General features: G+C 51.1%; 1 protein-coding gene across 1 annotated transcript; it reads left to right on the forward strand.

Annotated features, from left to right (window-relative positions):
* Positions 1-464: 464 nt before the first annotated feature.
* PFAS (phosphoribosylformylglycinamidine synthase) lies at positions 465-15,704 on the forward strand. Its single transcript, XM_023743941.1, is given in 28 exon segments — positions 465-528; positions 2,196-2,376; positions 2,460-2,595; positions 3,055-3,160; positions 3,669-3,858; positions 3,961-4,066; positions 4,424-4,564; positions 4,682-4,806; positions 4,984-5,112; positions 5,622-5,753; positions 5,884-6,012; positions 9,661-9,734; positions 9,849-10,005; positions 10,287-10,348; positions 10,462-10,623; positions 10,844-10,969; positions 11,095-11,226; positions 11,459-11,689; positions 11,822-12,023; positions 12,107-12,190; positions 12,390-12,545; positions 12,748-12,867; positions 13,168-13,313; positions 13,412-13,619; positions 13,984-14,073; positions 14,140-14,256; positions 14,813-15,142; positions 15,240-15,704. Coding segments are annotated over 27 exon segments (4,044 nt in total). The 5' UTR covers positions 465-528; positions 2,196-2,234; the 3' UTR covers positions 15,551-15,704.
* The last annotated feature ends 7,658 nt before the right edge of the window (positions 15,705-23,362 follow it).

Raw genomic sequence — 23,362 nt, forward strand, 5'->3', positions numbered from 1 at the left:
CTCTAGTCAGGGTTCTCACACACAGGTGTGCTGACCAGGAACTTCCAGGGCCATGCATGGCCACCCATCCTTAGCCATATGCTTGGTAACTTGGAACAGGTCACCTCAACCTTTGCTAAGTCTAAAATTTTTCCCATTGCTACTTTAAGTTTGCTTTAAGCCTAGTGCACGACATTAAGAGACAGAAAACCAAGGAGTAAGGTAGGGAGAGAGTCCTGGCATGGATGATGCTTCTCATTCCGTTTCCTGCTCTCAGAGGATCTGCCTCCGGCACAGTTTGCACGGGAACCAGAGCGGCGGGGTGTGGGGCCGAGTGGATGTCCACGGCAGCTCAAGACAGACGTGTGGGGTAAACCACCTGCGGGAGAGGCCCTTTCCCCAGGGGGCCGAGGGGCGGGCGGGCTCCGCCGGGGGGCGTGGGCCGGGAGGGCGTGGCGCCCCCGAGGCCCCGCCCCTCCCGCGCACGCCGATGACGTCCGAGCGCGCCAGCACTTGAGGGAGCCCTGTGGCCGGGAGAACCGCTTCCACGTGCGTATGGCTCGCGCGCGCCGTAGGGATATCCCTGCTTGCCGCACCCGTCACGACCCTCCCCGGGCCTGGTTACCCCCGAGCCGAGCCGAGCCGAGCGGCGCCCGCTGGGCCCGCCAGCCGGCTTCAGGACGGGCGTCCATTGGACGCCGGGCCGCAGGGGCTCCACGTAGACTCATGCCCTCGCCTCTCCCTGCAACAGAAACACACCTGCCGACCCCCTACTGTGTCAGGCGCTGTGCCAGCTGTTGGGGGTGCATCCCCGATGTAGACAGCTCTGTCCTGGCTTCTGTTTCACCGGGACGGAAGTCAAGTGGTGTGATACAGTCCCTGTGAAGGAATTAGGGTGCGGAGGACAACGGCGAGGGCCCCACTTCACCAAGGGTGGGCAGCACGGGGTGGAAGGGGCCGTCAGCACTGATTCGGCAGAAGTGCCCTTTACCGAAATGAGGCCCGAGAGAGAGGGGGGTGGCGGGAGATATTGGTGAGTGACGGAAATCGAGTTCAGTCTGTCAACAAGTTTTATTTGAAAAATTTTAAAAATTCATCCTCACATTGATTTTTAGAGAGAGCGGAAGAGAGGCAGGGAGGGGGAAAGAGAAATTTCAATCGGTTGCCTTCCCACGCGCCCTCAGGGTGGAATCCTACTTGCAAACCAGCTACTTGTCCTTGACTGGGAATGGAACCCGAGTCCCTCCGTGCAGCCCCACGCTCTAACCAGTTATCCACACGGGCCAAGGTTACACGTTTTCGATTTTTCCCTTTTTTAAAAAAATCCTCACCGAATCCCATTGTTTTTTTTTTTAAAAGAGAGTGGAAGGGAGGGAGGAGGTGGGGGAGGGGGAGAGAGAAACATCATGTGAGAGACACATTGGTTGCCTCCGTATGCGCCCTGATCAGGGCCAGGTATTGAACTGAGGTATGTGCCCTTGATTGGGAATCGAACCCGAGAGCCTTGGGTCCATGGGCTAATGCTCTAACCACTGAGAAACCGGGCCAGGATGATTGATTGATTATTTATTTATTTATTTTCTTTTTAAGACCCAAGTATTGTTCTAAGCCTTGGTAATCCAGTGTGTTTACCAATGAAGAAAAACCAGCTATACAGTCCATGCCCACATGGAGATTTTGTTCTTATGGGGAAGGTAGAGCTAAAAAAAAATGTCAGCCATAAGTGCAATATAGGAAATTAAAATAGGGCCATCTGATAGTGACTACTTCAGCCCGGTTTGTCAAAGACATCCATTCCAAGAAAGTGAATTTCTCCTGAAGTCTAAATAGTAAGGAGCTGGCCATGCAAATACATATCAGGGTGAGAAAAATGCCTGCCAGAACTGAACTGGGTGAGTTAGAGGAATAGAAGAGAAGCCAGTGTTGATACATTATGGGTGAGAAGGAGAGTTCCTAAGAACTTACCTGGGACCCAGCAAAGGGCAGGTGCACAGGGACCAAGTGTCACGGATGTATCTACACCCAGGTCCCAGACCGCTAAAGCCCGCATTTTGCAGAATTATTAAAACCCCCAAGGTTACATTTTCAGGTTACCTTGTTTCTCTGAATGTCCCTGTCACTTTCCCCATCAATCCTTAATGCCTCCAAAGCCTCAGCTGTCCTGAAAACTGGAAATAGGTTCAGCAGATAGGCTACAGTGAATGTTATTTTTTTAGGAACCTAACTCATCTCTCCAGCAAGGGACATCTGAAGAGATGTCCTCCGTCCTTCACTTCTATGTCCGTCCCTCTGGCCATGAAGATGCAGCGGCCGGCCACACTCGAAGGAAGCTGCAAGCGAAACTGCCAGAGCTGCAGAGCGTGAAGACCGAGCTGTGCTACAATGTGAACTGGACAGGTTGGACCAAGTATCGGGTTCTTGAGGGAGGTACCCCAGTGCCCAGGCAGTGACTCAAGGATCCTTACCCTGTCTCCCTGCAGCTGAGTCCCTCCCAAGTGCTGAGGAGATGAAGAAGCTGATGTGGCTGTTTGGCTGCCCCTTGTTACTAGATGATGTCGCCCAGGAGTCCTGGCTCCTTCCTGGCTCTAGTGACCTGCTGCTGGAGGTTGGGCCCAGGCAGGTGTCTCCCCTGAGGCAACTCCTTCCATGATCAGGCACACGATTTCTTTTAAACCTACTGCCCACCCCTCCCACTTCCATTCCTTTGCTTCCTCCTCTTGTGATCCTCAGGAGATTTGTTTTTCCTTTGCTCCATCCTACTCCCTGCCTAGAAAACCATGCTTACGCCGTCCCCGTGTGGGAAGATGTCTCCGAAGACTGAGGTAGCTCCCAGGCATGTTCTGGAAATAAAACAGATTGAGTTCTGAGAAATTGAAATCAAAGCATTTTGATGCAAAAAGGACAATTATGGTTTGCTTTGAGTGACCTTTGAAAACAGTTTTATGAGTGCCCGGGTCTGAGGCTGGAGGCCATTGGTGGGGGTAGTAGAGATGGGAGATTTGCTGGACAGCAGTGGGTAGGGTCTGTCTTCTCAGCTGGGGCTCTCAGGTCCTCACCGTGTGGCCCACTCCTCAGGCTGAACTTCTCCACTCCGACGTCCACCAACATCGTGTCAGTGTGCCGGGCCACTGGACTGGGGGCTGGGGACCGCGTGGAGATTACCCGGCGCTACCTGCTCTCGGTGAGGTGGTAGGCCATCAGGATGGGGGATCAGGCGGAGGAGATGGGTCAGGGATAAGAGATTGGGTTCTAAACCCTAGGGCAGTGGTAGGCAAACTGGCCCCTTGAGTGTGGCTCTTCCACAAAATACCATGTGCAGGCGCGCACATACAGTGCGATTGAAACTTCATGGCCCATGCCACGGGGCCAAAGAGCCGCATGTGGCTCGAGAGCCACGGTAGAGACAGGAGGCAGAGCTCCTGGCTTTAGGCCTGCCCTGTTTGCAGGTTATTCACTGCTTGAGGGCGCCTGGTTGAAGAGTGAATGGGACAGAAATTCCAGCCTCTGCTCCCCTCACTAACCTGCATCCTTACATCATGCTGGGAAAGGAACTACTTTTCTAATCTGAACAGGGGTGCCATATAGGCTAGCAGTGGGCTGGCCCTGCCTGGCTTAGAAGATGGAAAGTGGACCATTTTATCTCTTCTTCAGCTCTCTACCCCTTGTACTCTGTGTGTCTCCACCCCTAGTTTGCCCACCCCCCTTCAGCTGAGATGGAGGCCATTGCTCTGGCAACCCTGTATGACCGGATGACGGAGCAGCACTTCCCCCGTCCCATCCAGAGCTTCTCCATCGGGTGCACCCCAACACCCCTCGATGGCCCAATCAACATACTGGCTGAGGGCCGGCCTGCCTTGGAGAAAGCCAACCAGGAGCTAGGTAAGCAGGGAAGAAGGCCCAGGCTAGGCTGGTAGGGATGCTGAGACCTGGGAAGTGGCAGCTTGAGACCAGTAGTCAACTCTGATCGGGCCTGTCTCCTAGGTCTGGCCCTAGACTCCTGGGACCTGGATTTCTACACCAAGCGCTTCCAGGAGCTGCAGCGGAACCCTAGCACAGTGGAGGCCTTTGACTTGGCTCAGTCCAATAGGTAGGGAGGAACGGGGAGGTATGTCCTGATGTCTGAGCCTGTGGAGGTCGGAAGGGAAGACCACAGGGACTTGCTTTCATGGCTCTCTCTTGCTTTATGGGGCCTCCCTGAGTCTGTTTGAAGTCTGGGCTCCCCACCCACCCAGTAGTCTACATTCAAATCTTGGTTTTTCTCTTCACTTTGGATCTGGACGGTCCACAATGACAGTGTTTGAAGATTATGGGGATATATTTTGATATTATCTAAGTATGAGTTGGCTGTAACTCTGCTGTTAATGCTGGTGAGAAGCATGGCAAGGCCTGAGAAATGACCTCAGGTTTCCACCCTGCCTTCCCCTCCCCATGTCATCCCCTACAGCGAGCACAGCCGACACTGGTTCTTCAAGGGCCGACTCCACGTGGATGGGCAGGAGCTGGCACAGTCGCTCTTTGAGTCCATCATGAGCACCCAGGCATTCTCGAATCCCAACAACGTCCTCAAGTTCTGTGATAACAGCAGGTGGGTACGCCCAAGGCTGGGGTAACCTCAGGCCTAGGGGAGGGGAGGCCCTAGACCCTGGTCCGGTAAGGACAGATCCCAAGAAGGAAGCAAAGTCCAGAGCGGATGTGTCCACAGTGCAATCCAGGGGAAGGAAGTCCGATTCCTGCGGCCCGAGGACCCCACACAGCCAAGCTGCTTCCGGCAACAGCAGGGGCTGAGACATGTTGTCTTCACAGCAGAGACCCACAACTTCCCCACAGGTGAGCTGGGTCCTGGGAGGGGTAGAGCAGAGAATGCTGGGGAGTGCTCAGCTCCCAGGCCCCTGGGCTGGGCCTGGGAAAAACAACAGGGCAGGACAGTTGTTTTATTTTCAATGGGGTGGTCAGAGCTTGGGCTTGTCTCTTCAGTACTCAGACCTCTGCCCCCTCTCTTCACAGGAGTAGCCCCCTTCAGCGGTGCAACCACGGGCACAGGGGGCCGGATCCGAGATGTCCAGTGCACGGGACGTGGGGCCCACGTGGTGGCTGGCACTGCTGGCTATTGCTTTGGAAATCTGCACATCCCAGGTCCCATCTCTTTCCTTTCTAGACATCTCTGCTTCCAGATTCCTTGTCCTGGCAGGCGCCGAACACTTGTATCTCTTAAATCAAAGGTCATCCTGGGTCATCATGGGATGGAGGGCTCTAGAGTAATTGGCTTTTCATCGACCATGGTCGTGAGGACTATATGCCGGGGGGGACTCAGGTCACCAGTCTGGCTTTGTAGAACCACAATTTATAAACTAGTATCCACTCATCAAGAAAGTGTGGTACTGGGTCAGACTTATGACCATCACCTGCTCCTAAATCCAGTTACTTAGAAAGGCTTAACTCTGGTCCCAAGAGCCAGGGAAGGCTGGTGTGGGAGGTGAGAAATAAGACCAATCGTTAGGAAAACTGCACCTTCCTAAAATAGGGCTTCCTAAAATGGAACATTCTACGGTGCAGGTAGTCCTTGGTGGCTTAGATTCTTCCCAGAGGCCTGGCTCCTCCGTTTTCCGTTTTTACAGTCCACCCAACTTTCTCTTTCCTCCCAGGTTACAGTCTGCCCTGGGAGGATCCGAGCTTCCAGTATCCTGGGAACTTTGCCCGGCCCCTCGAGGTTGCCATTGAGGCCAGTAATGGGGCTTCTGACTATGGCAACAAGTTTGGGGAGCCAGTGCTGGCCGGTGAGGCTCGGGGGGCACGGGGGATAATAGATACCTAGTACTGGAGGTGGGACGGGGTGTGTGACTGAGTGGGCGCTGAGGAGACTGGGTGGTGATCCTGTCTCCTCTCCCTGTGACGTCCACACTCCAGGCTTTGCCCGCTCCTTGGGCCTCCAGCTCCCAGACAGCCAGCGGCGTGAGTGGATCAAGCCCATCATGTTTAGTGGGGGCATTGGTTCCATGGAAGCCGAGCACGTGAGCAAGGAGCCCCCAGAGTCAGGTAAGAGCCCACCGACGTTTTCCAGATCCAGCTAGCTTTCTCTCCAGCACGTGGCAGATGCGGAGGGGAATTGAGAGGACACTTCAGTGGTCAGTTTTTCATTTCCCAGCCCATGCCTCTTCACAGTACAGGTGGTCAAGGCAGGTCAGGGCTTTAGGCAACGGGCCGCCTCAGTCTTTGTTGCCTCTGTCTCCTGCCCAATTTACTTCATGGCAGGGGCCCACGCTGCAAGGTCAAGGCAGCCAGTGTTTATTCAGTGCCTGTTACATGCCACGGGCTTTTATCTGCTAGCTCAGTTTAGTCGAGCAAACATTTATTGAACACCCATTCCATGCTAGGTCTGTGCCAGGTGCTATAATAGAATCAAGATAAAGGCCAGGTCTCATTTATGACTAGGTGACCCAGTCACGTGGTTCAGAATTGCAAAGGCAAAAGAGGATATGCAGTGAAAACGCCCCTTCCCTGACCTCCAGCCACCCAGTTTCCCTCCCTGGAGATAACCAGTATTAATTAGTAACTTTTGTACCCTATCAGAGGTGCTTCCTGCTTATGTAAACAGAACCGTATGTATATTTGCCCCTTTTATTTATTTATTTTAAATATACTTCTTTTATTGATTTCAGAGAGGAAGGGAGAGGGAGAGAGAGATAGAAATATCAATGATGAGAGAGAATCATTGATTGGCTGCCTCCTGCACGCCCCCCCACTGGGGATCAAGCCCACAACCCAGGCATGTGCCCTTGGCTGGAATTGAACCTGGACCCTTCAGTCTGTAGGCTGATGCTCCATCCACTGAGCCAAACCGACTATGGCTATTTGCCCCCTTTAAAAAGAATAAATAGTGTATGTGCATGCACTTCTTTTTCTTTTTGTCTTTTTTTTTTTAAAATATATTTTATTGATTTTTTTACAGAGAGGAAGGGAAAGGGACAGAGAGTCAGAAACATCAATGAGAGAGAAACATCGATCAGCTGCCTCCTGCACACCCCCCCACTGGGGATATGCCCGCAACCAAGGTACATGCCCTTGACCGGAATCGAACCTGGGACCCTTTAGTCCCCAGGCCGACGCTCTATCCATTGAGCCAAACTGGTTAGGGCACTTCTTTTTCTTTTATTACCTATTTTATTGAGATGTAATTTATGTACCAAAAAGCTTACCCTTTTAAAATGTACTCGTTTTTAGTATATTCACAAAATTTTACATCGATCACCACTAATTCCAGAGCATTTTCATCACCCCAGAAAGAAACCCTGTACCCGTTAGCAGTCATGCCACATCACCCTTGGCCTGTGGCAACCACTAATCTACTTTCTGTCTCTATGGATTTGCCTGTTCTGAACATTTCCTATAAATGGAATCATCCAATGCTTGACCTTTTGTGTCTGGCTTTCACTTAGCATGATATCTTCAAGGTTCATCCATGTTATAGTATGTCTCAGTATTTCATTTCTTTTTATGGCTGAATCGTATTCCATTGTATAGACATTTCACAATTTATTCATTCATCAGGTGATAGACAAGTGGGTTATTTCTATTTTTGGCTATTATGAACAATGCTGCTATAAACATTTGTGTACAAGTCTTTCTGTGTACTTACATTCTTTCTTCTCCTAGATATATAACTAGGAGTGAATTGCTGGGTCACATGGTAACTATATTCAACTTTTTAAAAAAATGGCCAGAGTGCCCAGCCGCTGTGTTTCAGTGGTTAAACCAGGAGGTCATGGTTCGATTCCCAGTCAGGGCACATGCCCAGTTTGTGGGCTTGATCCCCAGTGTGGGGCGTGCAAGAAGCAGTTGATCAATGATTCTCTCTCATCATTGATGTTTCTATCTCTCCCTCTCCCTTCCTCTCTGAAATAAATTTTAAAAATATATATTTAAAAAATAAAAAATGGCCAGAGCAGTACAGCATTTTACATCCCCCTTATGAGGGTCCCAGTTTCTCCAAATCCTCACCAACACTTGTTATTAGCTTTCTATTTGATGATAGTCATCATGTGTGCATAAAGTGGTATCTTATTGTGGTTTGGATTTACAGTTCATATGTTTGTTGGCCATTTGTATATCTTTGGAGAAATGTCTATTTGCCCATTTTTAAATTGGGTTATTTATCTTTTTTTTTATAGAGTTGTAAGAGTTCATTATATATTCTGGATACTAGACCCTTATCAGATAGATACATGGTTTGCAAATACTTTCTCCCATTTTGTGGGTTGTCTTTTTACTTTCTATATGGTATCCTCTGAAGCACAAAAGTTTTTAATTTTGGTAAAATATAATTTAATTTTTCTTTTGCTACTTGTGGTTTTAGTGTCATGACCAAGAAACCATTGCCTAAGCCAAGGTCATGAAGATTTACTTGTATGTTTTCTTGTAATATTTTTGTAACTTTTAGCTCTTACATTGAGGTCTCTGACATTTTAAATTAATTTTTATATTAATTTATAAAACTTCATTCTCTCATACGTGGCTATCCAGTTGTCCCAACACTACCTTTTGAAAAGACTTTTCTTATCCCATTGAATTGTCTTGGGACTCTTGTCAAAAGTCACTTGGCCAGCTCCAGCTGGTTTGGCTCAGTGGATAGAGCATCAGCCTGCAGACTGAAGGGTCCCAGGTCTATTCCGATCAACAGCAGATGCCCGGGTTGCGGGCTTGATCCCCAGTAGGGGCGTGTAGGAGGCAGCCGATCAATGATTCTCTCATCATTGATGTTTCTATCTCTCTCCCGTTCTTCCTTTCTCTCTGAAATCAATAAAAATATATTTTTAAAAAGTCAGTTGGCCATAAATGTATGGGTTTGTTTGTGGACTCAACAGTTCTAGTACATTGACCTATACCAGGTATATTCTGTATATCTATATCTATTTATCCTTATGTTAGTACCATAATCTTGATTACTGTATCTTTGTATTGAATTTTAAAAGCGGAAGTATTGTTTGGCTGTTTGAAGTCCCTCATATTTCCATAGACATTTTAGGATCAGCTGATCAATATCTGTGAAAAAGGTGACTGATTGTGTTGATTCTACAGATCTTTTGGGGGAGTATTGCTATCAAAACAATATCAATTTTTTCACTCTATGAACATGAGATCCCTTTCCATTTATTTAAATCTACTATCATATAATTTTCAGAGTAAGTTTTACATTTCTATTGTTAAATTTATTTCTAAGTAATTTATTCTTTTTAATGCTGTTGTTAATGGGTGTGCATACTTCTAAACATTGCTTTTCTTTAACCTAGCAATATATTTTGGAGATTATTTCATACCGATGCAGTCATATTACTTCATTATATTCATATGTAATTCTTTTCTTTGGTGGCTTAGTGTTTCATTGTGTGGATATACCATAATTTTATTTAATCAGTTCTCTATTGTTATCATTTAAATTATTTCCTAAATTTGGTAATACAAATAATGCTGCAGTGTTTAATTTTGGACATAGGTGATTCTGTACCTGTGAAAATAAATCTGGAGGATAAATTCCTCTAAGTGTATTTATCCAATCAAAGAATATGTATGTTTGTGATTTTTGATTGCTCTATCCTAATATCAGCTATCCTTTGTCCTCACACTTCTTCATACTCATACTTTTTAATCACTTCCTCAGTGTTCTGAGTCTTCCCTCCCTCCTTGCAGGCATGGATGTTGTAAAGGTTGGGGGTCCTGTCTACAGGATTGGAGTGGGGGGCGGAGCTGCTTCGTCTGTACAGGTGAGTAGGAATAGCTGTAGATGCAGACTCCATGATATCGCCAGGCCCCGTGTGCGGATGGGGAGTGGGAGCTCCTAAGCCCCCTGAGCTGAGCTATGCCACACGTTCCCGCAGGTGCAGGGAGACAATGCCAGTGAGCTGGACTTCGGGGCTGTGCAGCGGGGAGACCCGGAGATGGAACAGAAGATGAACCGTGTGATTCGGGCTTGTGTGGAGGCCCCCAGGGGAAACCCCATCTGCAGCCTCCATGACCAGGGTGCTGGTGGCAATGGTGAGAGAAGGGGCTGGCCTACCTGGTCTCCTGCCAGGTTTGGTTTAGGAAGAGGCGTCAAGAATCTGCAATGAACCATGGAGCTCTGGTCTCCACCCCCTATTCTGTGTGGACAGGTGAAGGTTGGGGCACGGAAGCCTACTGCATGGGACAGTGGGTGGTGCGGGTGTAGCAGTGATTCACACAGGGACACACAGAACTTGGAGGCCAGGGACTGCCCTTTGTGTGCCTGGTGCTGACCAGACCCAGATCACCCCCTCTTCCTGCAACCCTCTCACCAGGCAATGTCCTAAAGGAGCTGAGCGACCCGGCTGGAGCCATTATTTACACCAGCTGCTTCCAGGCGAGTCTCTCCCCGGAAGTCTGGCCATCATAGTCTCTCCAGCCCAGCCTGCCCACATGAAACTTGGGAGTACCCACTGACCCTTCTCTTTCCTCCTCCTCCATGGTGTGCAGCTTGGGGACCCAACCCTGAACGCCCTGGAAATCTGGGGGGCTGAGTACCAGGAGTCTAATGCGCTTCTGCTGAGGCCCTCAGACCGGGACTTCCTGCGTCGGGTCGGCGCCCGGGAACGCTGCCCAGCTTGCTTCGTGGGCACCATCACTGGAGACAGGAGAGTGAGTTGGCCCCCGAAGCAGACACTGTGGGTGGGCTTGAGCTGCTTGGGTACAGCTGGTGGCAAACGTGTTATGGGGAGCAGGATGTGGGAGGCAGAAAGGGCTAGGAACTCACCAGGGGAAACCAGCCGGGGGAAGAGCTTTCTGCCCTGCTTCCTGAAGCGCTCCCTGCGGTGGTCGTTGTCTCATTCCCTCTGGGCACCGTGCCTGTGGCCTACAGATAGTGCTGGTGGATGATCGGCAGTGTCCTGTGGGAAGAAAGGGCCAGGGAGATGCCCCCTTGATGCCTAACACAACCCCTGTGGACCTGGAGCTGGACTGGGTGCTGGGCAAGATGCCTCGGAAGGTACGTGGGGTGGGGGAGGAGGCCGAGTTTCTCCTCTCCTGGCCCTGTCGCCCTGCCTGTGCTTTGTCACCTGGGTGCCAGCCCTCCCCCAGGTGCTTACACCCCGATTGCCATCTGTGTTGCAGGAGTTCTTCCTCCAGAGGACTGTCCCTTTGCTGCAGCCTCTGGTCCTGCCTCCGGGGCTGAGCGTGCGCCAGGCCCTGGAGCGGGTCCTGAGGCTGCCTGCTGTGGCCAGCAAGCGCTACCTCACCAACAAGGTCCTCCCTGCAGTCCTGCCCTGGCCCTCAGCCCTCTGCCCTCTTCCCCCAGCTCACCCACCCCTGGCCTCCCATCCTTGGGGACTGCCGTGGGGTTCACCAGACCCAAGGGAGAAGGGGCAGGGCAGCCACCCTCATGGCCTCTGGTCTGCATGGTCAAGGCAAGCCAGGCCTCCCGCCACCCCTGTGTCCCTGGCCCTTGTGCTCTTGCCAACCCCCCCTGGTTCCACAGGTGGACCGCTCCGTGGGTGGCCTGGTGGCCCAGCAGCAGTGTGTCGGGCCCCTGCAGACTCCTCTAGCAGACGTGGCAGTTGTGGCACTGAGTCACCAGGAGCTCGTAGGGGCTGCCACAGCCCTGGGAGAGCAGCCGGTCAAGAGCCTGCTGGACCCCAAGGCTGCTGCCCGGCTGGCTGTGGCCGAGGCCCTCACCAACCTGGTGTTTGCTCTAGTCACTGACCTCCGGGTGAGCCCCCCACAGCTTCTGCCTGGAGCCCTGGCCTCTGGGACACATCCACATCCACCATTCAGTTACCCCGCTGCCCTTCATGCTGTGGCCTCCCTTCCCCTCTAATGCCAAGTCTCTGCCCCTTCCCAGGATGTGAAGTGCAGTGCGAACTGGATGTGGGCAGCCAAGCTCCCAGGGGAGGGGGCGGCTCTGGCCGATGCCTGTGAGGCTATGGTGGCAGTGATGGCGGCCCTGGGGGTAGTGATGGCGGCCCTGGGGGTGGCAGTGGACGGCGGCAAGGACTCCCTCAGCATGGCTGCCCGGGTTGGCTCTGAGACTGTGTTGGCTCCTGGTGAGGTCTGGGGGCCACTGGGAGAGGGATGGGACCTTGCGGGTCCGGGCTGGTACCTTACTCTCTTACTCCTTGCTCCATAGGGTCACTGGTCATCTCAGCCTATGCAGTCTGTCCAGACATTACAGCCACTGTGACCCCAGACCTCAAGTGTCCTGGAGGGAGAGGTATGGGTTCTGGCCCTCTCCCTGCATTGTGTATTCAGAGCCTGGTTCTTTGTTTGGGTCTCCATCGTGAATGCTAACCAGCCCTCGCCACGTCCTGCCCCATGTCCGCAAGGGCTGCGGTGCTTTCTGGGACTGGGTCTGTGGGAACTTAGGTGCTCGTGAGCCATCCATCTCCCCTCACCTTTCCCTGTCCCTCCAGGCCGTCTGCTGTACGTGCCCCTGAGTCCTGGGCAGCACCGGCTGGGGGGCACAGCCCTGGCCCAGTGCTTCTCCCAGCTTGGTGAGCACCCTCCCGACCTGGACCTTCCTGGAAACTTGGTGCGAGCCTTCAGCATCACCCAGGGGCTGCTGAGCGGTGAGCGAGGCCCCGGTGCAGGGGGTGGGTATGGCCGGCAGTGGCAGCATTCCCCAGCTGAGCATGTGAGGGTGGGCAGGAGGGAGCAGTCGCTCTCCTCTCTGGCTCTGTGTGTGCCCACATCCTCACACATACTCTCTACCCATGAGCAGGGGCGTGGCTTGGCCTCGGAGGTTGCTGAGCTTTTTTCCTCTTCCCCCAGACCGCCTCCTCTGCTCAGGCCACGACGTCAGCGATGGGGGTCTCATCACCTGCCTGCTGGAGATGGCCTTTGCTGGGAATTGTGGGATAGAGGTGGACGTGCCTGCCTCTGAGGTCGATGGTGAGGAGCACAGGGTCCAGACTCAGGCGTCAGCTGCCTGCCCCACCCTGCAGACCCCGTGTCCTGTTCAAGAATAGAGTGTCCCCAACTCCTTTTCCCCTGAGTCCCTTGCTGTCTTCTCTGACCACTGAGCCAGGTGGCACCCACTGTTCTGACTGTATCCCAATCTCATAGACCTCACCCCACCTCAGTCCTCAAGCCAGTCCCTGCCTCCACTCCCTCAATCCTCAGTCATACCCCCCTGACTACCCGAGTCATATCAGTACTCGAGTCCCCCTGACGCCCCCGCTGCTCTCCCAGTGCTGCCTGTGCTGTTCGCTGAGGAGCCAGGCCTGGTCCTGGAGGTGCAGGAGACAGACCTGGCCCAGGTGCTAAAGCGCTATCAGGATGCTGGCCTCCACTGCCTGGAGCTGGGCCACACGGGTCACGTCGGGCCCCGTGCCATGGTGAGGAAGAGCGGGTGTGGAGGGCGGTGTGGCTCACCTCCTCCAGCCTCAGGTTGGGCATTTTGCCCTTGGCCTCTGAGAGATTCGCCCCCCTCTAGGTCCGGGTGTCAGTGAACGGGGCTGTGGCTCTGGAGGAGCCTGTTGGGCAGCTGCGAGCCCTCTGGGAAGAGACGAGTTTCCAGCTGGACCGGCTGCAGGCAGAGCCGAGCTGTGTGGCAGAGGAGGAACAAGGGCTCAGGGAGCGGACAGGGCCCCGCTACTGCCTGCCCCCCAGCTTTCCCAAAGCGTCCGTGCCCCACGAGCCCGGTGAGGAAGTGTGTGCAGAGGCTTGGCTTCCTGGGCACCTTGGGCCTGGAGGCCCAGGCCTGCTCTGCAAAAGGAGTCTGGGGGCCTTGGCCAGGGAGCTCAGTTACTTAGAGCATCATCCCGACACACCACGGTTTCGGGTTTGATTCCTGGTTGGAGCACATACAAGAAGCAACCAATGAATGTATAAAAAAGTGAAAAAACAAATCAATCTCTCTCTCTCTCTCTATCTATCTATCTATCTATCTATCTATCTATCTCTACCTTCCTCTCTCTCTCAAATTAATAAAAATTTAGGGATAAAAAGGTGTCTAGGGGTTGTGGTGGGAAGTGGCCCTCTAGAAGAGACACTTCTCCCCCCCAGGTGGTCCCACCCCCCGAGTCGCCATCTTGCGAGAGGAGGGCAGTAACGGAGACCGGGAGATGGCCGATGCCTTCTGAGCAGTGAGCCTGGCAGAGCTGGGGATGGGCCTCAGACTGTGTCCTCTGACACTCCCCCCCTCCCCCCCCCCATCCTGCCAGGTGTGGGACGTGACCATGCAAGACCTCTGCTCGGGGGCAATCAAGCTGGACACGTTCCGCGGTGTGGCCTTCGTGGGCGGCTTCAGCTACGCAGATGTCCTGGGCTCTGCCAAAGGTCAGCGCGCAGGCTCTGCCCACTTCCTCCCCTCACATTCCTGAGGAGGTGCCTTAGCTCCCCTCCTCCTAGGCTGGGCCTTGGCCTCGCACCTCCACAGGCCAGGGGAGAGGGCGTTCATTCTGGGCCAGATGCCTCACTTAAATGAGGCAGGTGGCCGGTGGGGCAGTGCCCCCTCGGCTGGAGGGCACGCGCCCTGACTAACCTCCAGCAGATGGTGCTGTGGGAGAGCTGGCTCAGCATGGCTCAATCCTTCTGTTTTTTAAGAGAAGCCAGAAATCCAGATTTTCATATGAAATCTTATTTTTAAACGTTAAGCAACTAAATAAAAATGTTTGAAAATGCTCTGCTGGTCCAGCAAAAGACTTCTCATGGGCCATGTCTGGCCCAGGATTGGCAATATGAATTAAGCAGATGAACCCATTTCTTCCCCTACACTTGCCCTGAGCTCTGCAGAGGGGGCGGGCCTGAGGGCATGTAACAGTGCATGTTAGCGGGGAAAGCAGCCTTCTCCCTTCATTCCAAGTCTCACCCCACCTGTCCTGCTCCCTCCTAGGGTGGGCAGCTGCCGTGACCTTTCATCCACAGGCCGGGGCTGAGCTGAGGCGCTTCCGCAAGCGGCCAGACACCTTCAGCCTGGGCGTGTGTAACGGCTGTCAGCTGCTGGCTCTGCTGGGCTGGGTGGGAGGCAGCCCCAACGAGGAGGAAGAGGAGACGGGCCACGACGCCGACTCCTGGGCAGCCCAGCCCGGCCTCCTGCTTCGCCACAACCTGTCTGGGCGTTTTGAGTCTCGCTGGGCCAGTGTGCGTGTGGGGCCCGGGCCAGCCCTGATGCTCCGAGGGATGGAGGGGGCCGTGCTGCCTGTGTGGAGCGCCCATGGTGAAGGTGAGGCGACGGGAAGGCAGGGGGAGTGTCGGGGGGCAGGGGTGGGGAGAGGGCATGAAGCAGCTTTGCTCTTGCTCCCCTTCTCCTTCCCTCCCAGGTTACATGGCGTTTTCTTCTCCGGAACTCCAAGCCCAGATCGAGGCCAAGGGCTTGGCTCCACTGCACTGGGCAGACGATGACGGGAACCCCACGGAACAGTACCCCCTCAATCCCAACGGGTCCCCAGGGGGCGTGGCTGGTGTCTGCTCTCCTGATGGCCGCCACCTGGCCCTCATGCCTCACCCTGAGCGGGCTGTGAGGCCCTGGCAGTGGGCATGGCAGCCCCCTCCGTTCGACACTCTCACCACCTCCCCCTGGCTCCAGCTCTTCATCAACGCCTGGAACTGGACCCGGGAAGGAGGCTGCTGAGCCGCCAGGAGACTCCTCTGGCCTCATGGTTTGTCCCTGGGGTGCTGCTGCTCTCTACCTCGTCACCTTCAGAAGCACCCTCATTATTTTCAAATGTGTCTTGGACAGATAAGGACCAAAATTCAAAAAAAAACCCGCCCACTTTTGCCTTATGTTTTTGTTTTTTTTTGTTGTTTTTTTTAAATTTTGTTTTATTGCTTAAAGTATTACAAAGAGTATTACATATGTTTCCTTTTTTTTTCCCCCCTTGACCTTCCCCCGGCCTCCCGTACCCCACAGTGTTTTGTGTCCATTGGTTATGCTTATATGCATGCATACATGTCCTTCGGTTGATCTCTTACCCCACCAACCCTCCCCGGCCTTCCCGCTGTAGTTTGACAGTCTGTTCGATGCTGCTCTGCCTCTGTATCTATTTTTGTTCATCAGTTTATAATGGTCTTTATTATCCGTAAATGAGTGAGATCATGTGGTATTTTTCTTTCATTGACTGGCTTATTTCACTTAGCATAATGCTCTCCAGTTCCATCCATGCTGTTGCAAATGGTAAGAATTCCTTCTTTTTTACAGCAGCATAGTATTCCATTGTGTAGATGTACCACAGTTTTCTAATCCATTCATCTGATGGGCACTTAGGCTGTTACCAGATCTTAGCTATGGTAAATTGTGCTGCTATGAACATAGGGGTGCATATATCCTTTCTGATTGGTGTTTCTGGTTTCTTGGGATATATTCCTAGAAGTGGGATCACGGGTTCAAATGGGAGTTCCATTTTTAACTTTTTGAGGAAACTCCATACTGTCTTCCATAGTGGCTGAACCAGTCTGCATTCCCACCAGCAGTGCACGAGTGTTCCTTTTTCTCCGCATCCTCTCCAGCACTTGTCGTTTGTTGATTTGTTGATGATAGCCATTCTGACAGGTGTGAGATGGTACCTCATTGTTGTTTTGATTTGCATTTCTCGGATGATTAGTGACTTAGAGCATGTTTTCATATGTCTCTTGGCTTTCTGAATGTCCTCTTTTGAAAAGTGTCTAGGTCCTTTGCCCATTTTTTGATTGGATTGTTTATCTTCCTTTTGTTAAGTTGTATGAGTTCCCTATAAATGTTGGAGATTAGGCCCTTATCAGATATAACATTGGCAAATATGTTCTCCCACGCAGTGGGCTTTCTTGTTGTTTTGTTGATGGTTTCTTTTGCTGTGCAGAAGCTTTTTATTTTGATGTAGTCCCATTTGTTTATTTTCTCTTTAGTTTCCAATGCCCTGTTGGGTTTGTTTGCAGTATTTCTGCTGTAATTTTTTTTTTATCCTTCATGAGCCCAGGAAGCAACATGTGGTTCAGAGAAAAGAATCTGCAGTAGAAAATTAGAATTCACGGAGCGGGGTGGGGTGAGGGGGAAGGTTCCATTGACCTACTTCCCTTCACCACGTGGTGCTTCATGTCACTCACCTGGGCTCGGAGGGATGTTTTCCGGCCCTTTGCTCATCACTGAGGTTTAGAGGGTGGAGCCAAACAAAAGCATGCAAGTCCGGATGTCAGCATTCTTATCTGAAAAACAGCAGAAGCTTTCTGGATTCCTCATTAAAAATGCAGCATTGTGTCCATGTAAGCTTTTGTTGGCAGAAGTTTCTCCGATAGGGTCTCTGGCCTCTGAACTCAATATTCCTAATTTTGCTTCTAATTTAACAGCTTCCTTCCTGACAGGAGTGGTCAGCACTTTCATTCCTACAACTGAGCCTTAACCCTTCTATTAATATCGGGTGATTAGTTGCAGTGCCAAGCGCTGTCATTGCCCCAGGGAATTTATGTCTAACGGGATTTAAAACAGTAGCTGAATGTGGCATTTACCATGAGCCAAGCATGTGCTAGGCGGTTTATATGTATCTAAGTTATTTCTCACAGAATTCAGCAAGGTACTAGCCCCATTTCTTAAAAAAAAAAAGGAAGAAAGAATGGAGGTTAAATTGCCTAGAGGTCACACAGCTGTAAGCGGCAGAGCCAGGCCCATGCTCCCTCGTGCTGCATCTGCGGCTCACTGTCCTGCAGTCACATTTCTTGGCAGCAGCATTATCAAGAGTTCCTGCTGACAGCTACCCGTCGCTTCCTTTACTCACAGGACTGTGTGTAGAAGTCACTTCCTGCCCCGACCTGCAGGGCACGCATCGTGGGTACACCGCACCAAATCCTGCAAAGGAATGAGAGGATAGGAGACGCGAAGAAGTGGAGGCAAGACAAAGTTCTGATCAAGCCTCAGTTTTATTTTTACAGCGAGGGGTATTTATGTTATTTCTAGAGGAGGGGAGTGGGTAAAGGGGGTCCATGGGCTGTAACCTATCATTAAGGATGTAACAAAGGCTCTGGAATGTCACAGCTATGCGCTTATCAGCGGAGATGTAGCAGGTTTGTGCTTAGGGTGAGGGTAGGTTATCTTTTAACTCCAGGCCAAACGGGGAGTTGGCTTGGAGGAGCCATAAACCTATTATGCTGTAAACTGGAGATGTATATGTGATTTATAATGGCTCCCAACAACTTCCTGTGACTTCTCTGTTATACAACTCAAGTTCATTTGCCCCTAAATAGTTCAACATCTTTTTTTTTAAATTTATTTTTAAAATATGTTTTTATTGTTTTCAGAGAGGAAGGGAGAGAGAGATAGAGACATCAATGATGGGAGTGATCATTGATCAGCTGTCTCCTGCGCACCCCACATTGGGGCTTGAGCCCACAACCCGGGCATGTGCCCTGACTGGGAATTGAACCATGACCTCCTGATTCATAGGTCGATGCTCAACCACTGAGCCACCCCGGCCAGGCATACATAGTTCAGCATCTTGATGAAAGATGTATCCCTGAGAATGGAGACTATTATCTCAGATCCTGGAGTGTATGGGGCCTGGGGGAGTGGGGAGATGGATCACACCTCTCCGAAGAGACTGGTCACAATGAGACTTAAATGAGGGCTATGGAGAAAATAATTGTTTCTTGTTTTGCAAACTGACTCACCCTGAGCAGTGTGGGGCTAATATGGATTATTTTGTGCATTTGAGTATTCCTGCCCTTGGGAAGCAGTGTGTATGTATATGTAAAATGTTTAGATAATCTCAAATGTATAATTTGAGGGCAGATAGCAAGGCTTAGATACCAAGTTTACTAAATGCTTGATGCACAAGGAGGATGGTGTGTGATTACCTGCTGATTGGTTGTGATGGGTAAATTCATACATTTTGGTGGTGGAACAGTTTCTGGTGTGGATCACCCTCTGACACTGCCAGGACCAGCTTCTCATCTGTTCTCATCCAGTAGCCACACAACTCTGTCCTTCCTGGCCCCTGGCCCAGCTCCTGTCTTTCCCGACCTCTCTCAAGACCCTTTAGCAAACTCCTCCAGGCTTTCTCTTCTCTGCACCTCTTCACTGCATGGAAAACACCAGTTCTCCTCTGAAAACCTCTCCAAGTGATGGCTTTTATTCTCACACCTCACCGCACCGTCCTCGGGCCAGGGAGTTGGAATTTGGGTCTTCCCTGTAGCACTTCCACTCTCTTCGTAGAGAATCAATCGTGCCCATCTTAGGTTGATGCCTTCCTATGTCACCTTCACCCCTTCTTTGTGTTCTGCCTGCTTACCCAGTACTCCCTGTGGAGGAGACGGCCCAATGCTCCCATATCCCGATTCCCCCTCTAGAAACAGAATCCTCCAGTATTTTAGCAGGGGCGGTGGCTTCTCAAAATAAAGACCTCTCCCCACTTCCCTTCCACCTGACTAGATGCTGGCCAATGGGAGAGAAAGTGGTGTGTACAACTTCCAAGTGTCCTTAAAGGACGGGTGCTTGCTTCTCTTCATTCTTGCTTCCTGCTGGGTTGACAGGGTGAGGAGACAGGGAGAACCAGTAAGTCTTGTCTTAATTGGACAAAAGAAACAGCACTGAGCTGAGCAAGCATGATAGTCTCCTGTGGGCGCATGTGCTGGAAAGAGCACTGCTGGTGGAGGCTGAGGACAGGGAGGAGTGTACAGAGGGTCCACATGGGGCTACCTGGAGAAGGCCACTTTCTCCAGAGTGTCCCTCCAAACAGCACCTGGGACACCAGACACAACCAGGGCATGGACACGGGAACTGACTGCAAGGAGAAGAGGTGGGACAGACATTTGTGAGCCTGAGGGAGGCGGGGGTCTCACAGCAGCTGAGCCTTCAGCGTCCCCCAGTCCCATGAGCTGTATTCCCCCAGCACCTGTGGTATTCAAGACCCTGGGGCGAAATCAAAGAAATCTGTCATTGGGCACTTGAGGGCAGCAAACAGCCACCGGGTGGAGCCCTGTGGACTGAAATAATGGAGCCTGGGTCTTGGGTCCTATCTCGGCCTTCAGGAAAGACCTTCCTCTGTGAGCAACCCACCAGGAGTGCCTGTGACGGTGGGCCGTTTTCCCCTGGGGAAGGGTGGGTTTGCCAGCTTCACCTGCCTGGTCAGGCTGCAGGAGCAGTCTGTGACTACAGAAGGGGACAAAGGATATGACACCCAATCTGTCATTTGGGTAAGAAAATGGCCAAGGGCCTCCTCCCAGGTGGCACACATGGAGGGAGAAAGTTGGAACAAGAATTTCTTCCTTAAAAAAATAGATATACATATTTCAGAGAGGAAGGGAGAGGGAAAGAGAGAAACATCAATCATGAAAGAGAACATTGATTGGCTGCCTCCTACATGCCCCCTCCTAGGGATTGAGCCCACAACCCCGGGCATGGGCCCTGACTGGGAAATCAAACCTTGACCTCCTGGTTCGTAGCTCAATGCTCAACCACTGAGCCACATGGGCTGGAACAAGCAATTTCAATGAAGTATCTTTTAGGGCAGGGGTTCTCAAACTGTGGGTCACGACCCCTTTGGCGGTTGAACGACCCTTTCACAGGGGTCGCCTAAGACCATCCTGCATATCAGATATTGACATTACGATTCATAATAGTAGCAACATTACAGTTATGAAGTAGCAACAAAAATAATTTTATGGTTGGGTCACAACATGAGGAACTGTATTTAAAGGTCCAGAAGGTTGAGAACCACTGTTTTAGGGGAAGCTCAGGGTCCCGTGGGAACCCATAGCAGGGAATGCAGCCCAAAGTTTGAGGATCAAGGAAGGATTCCTGGGATTTGCTGAGACCTGAGGAATGAGTAGCAGACTACTACAAGAAAGGGAAGGGAAGGTACCCTAGGAAAGAATATTTGCAAAGCCTCAGAAGTGAGCGATAGTGAGTTAAGGAATTGAACAAACATGGGTCTGTCTGGAACACTATAAATGGGACAGGCACTAGCAGCATGTTAAGGAATCTGGACTTTATCGTAAGAGCAATGGGAAACCATTTGAAGGGGGTTATATAGAGGATAAACATGTAGATTTGCATTTTTTATTTTATTTTTTTAAAAATATATTTTATTGATTTTTTTACAGAGAGGAAGGGAGAGAGATAGAGAGTTAGAAACATCGATGAGAGAGAATCATCGATCAGCTGCCTCCTGCACATCTCCTACTGGGGATGTGCCTGCAACCCAAGTACATGCCCTTGACCGGAATCGAACCCGGGACCTTTCGGTCCACAGGCCGACGCTCTATCCACTGAGCCAAACCGGTTTCGGCAGATTTGCATTTTTTAAAAATATTTTTTTATTGATTTCAGAGAGGAAGGGAGAGAGAGAGAAACATCAATGATGAAAGAATCACTGATCAGCTGCCTCCTGCATACCCCACACCAGGGATTGAGCCTGCAACCTGGGCATCTGCCCTGACCGGGAATCAAACCATGGCCTCCTAATTCAGAGATCAACACTCAACCACTGAGCCACGCCAGCCAGGCTCGATTTGCATTTTTGAAAGATCACTCCAGCTACAGAGGAGAAAGGAGAGGATGTGGGGAATTCAATAAGAAGGCTTTGCAGCATCCAGGTAGAAATAATGCTGGCCAGGACTGGGGTTGTGGCAGTGGATATGGAAAGAAATGGAAGGATTTGAGAGACATTCGGAGGAAGAATGTTTAGGATCTGGCTGTGAGGAGAGAAAGAAAAGAGCCAATGCCCAGACTACTTGCTGGGTTCATTGGTGGGTGATCATTCCATCAGCTGTAATAGGAGCACAGTAGATGGCACATGTTTGGGAGAAAGATGTGTTGAGTTTGAGGCATTGGTGGGGCATGAATTAGGGGCCTCCAGAGGCAGAAGAGGTCTTGGGGCCCTAGCTGGTTTGGCTCAGTGGATAAAGCATCAGCCTTCGGACAGAAGGGTCCCAGGTTTGATTCCCGGTCAGGGCACATGCCGGGGTTGCCTGCTTGATCCCCAGTAGTGGGTGTGCAGGAGGCAGCCGATTAATAATTCTCTCTCACCATTGATCTCCTTCTTCCTTCTTCTCTGAAGTCAATAAAAAATATATTAAACATTAAAAAAAGAGAGATCTTGGGTGGACATGATGAAGGTTTGGGAGGCACTGGCGTATGCATGGGTAAGGTTATCTAGGAGGAGTGTGTAGGGCCTGGTAACGCCCCATTTAAGGGGTTGGCAGAGAAGGGGGAGACTGAGAAGAAAGGGCACTGCTAACGTTACAGCCTAACCAGTTGACTGGCTTAGCTTCCCACTGCGTGAGTCACTGAGTATCCTGGGATGCCCCTGGGAAGGTATCCAGGGCAACAGAAGACACTAGAGAGGCCAGCCTATTCTCCTTGGCCACTGAATCCTAGCCCTGCTGACCTTGTCTTCACCGACCTCTCTTCCCTAGATCCTTTCCCAACATAGTACAGACAGCTCTCCCCACTCCCAAATACCTCACCTATATAAGGAAATGTAAAGCAGGTGAAAAGAGCCAAATTAAAAGGCACTTTGGAGTCTGGGACCCCTCAGACTCCTGGTGGCACCTTCTAGGAGGTTCCAAGGGAAGGGACAGGGGTCAGGGGACATTCCAACTGGGTTGGCGACACAGGGATCCTAGTTTGGGTTGCAGCCCAAGAAAACCCCGCCTTACCCTGGAGACTATGACCTGCCTCCCTCCTCTCCATGAGGATCCATCAGATTTTGAAGAGCTGTGATGGGAACTCTTCCTCTACCAGCTTAGTGCAGACCCTCTACCACCGTGAACTTGGGATAGTATAATGGGTTCTTATTCTATTTCACCCCCAACTGGTCTAACACTAACTAGACATACTACTACTATACAATTCTGGTGCTGACCATCAGGAGTTGGCACCAGATCCCACAAGTTAAGGACTCAGTTTTCTATGAGACTGCCCTGATTTCAGAGGCCAGCCATACATCTCATGGGTTCCCAGGCTGTCCACATATTCAGGGGTTCCTGCCATCCTCACAGGTTCAGTAATTGCAAGAATAACTCTCAGGACTCAGGGAAGTGCTGTGCCCATGATTACCATTTCATTGTAAGAATATACATTGGCCAGGTCTGGAAGGGTCCCAGAAGCACGTCGTCCACGCCCTTTTCCCCGGGAGTAAGGGTGCACCACCCTCCTGGCACATTGATGTGTTTACCAACCAAGAAGTTTCCCTGAGCTTCAGTGTCCAGAATTTTTATTGGGGTTTTATTGGTTTGTTAACAAGTGGCTCAAAGTGCTAACCCTTTAATCACGTGGCTGTTTTTTCTGATGTGGCCTTCCCCCATCCTGACTCTTTCCTTTGCATAAACTATCTAATCATCTCATTAGTATAAACTATCAGGGCCCATTATGAGTAACAAAGAACTTCTATTGCTAGCTAGGGAAAGTCCAAGGATTTAGAATTTCCCTCCTAGGAACCATAGACAGTCAAGTTCTTTATTGTACATCATTTCTTAA

This window comes from Myotis lucifugus, unplaced genomic scaffold (genome assembly GCF_000147115.1).
Source record: "Myotis lucifugus unplaced genomic scaffold, Myoluc2.0 scaffold_420, whole genome shotgun sequence".
Classification (NCBI taxonomy): Eukaryota; Metazoa; Chordata; class Mammalia; order Chiroptera; family Vespertilionidae; genus Myotis; species Myotis lucifugus.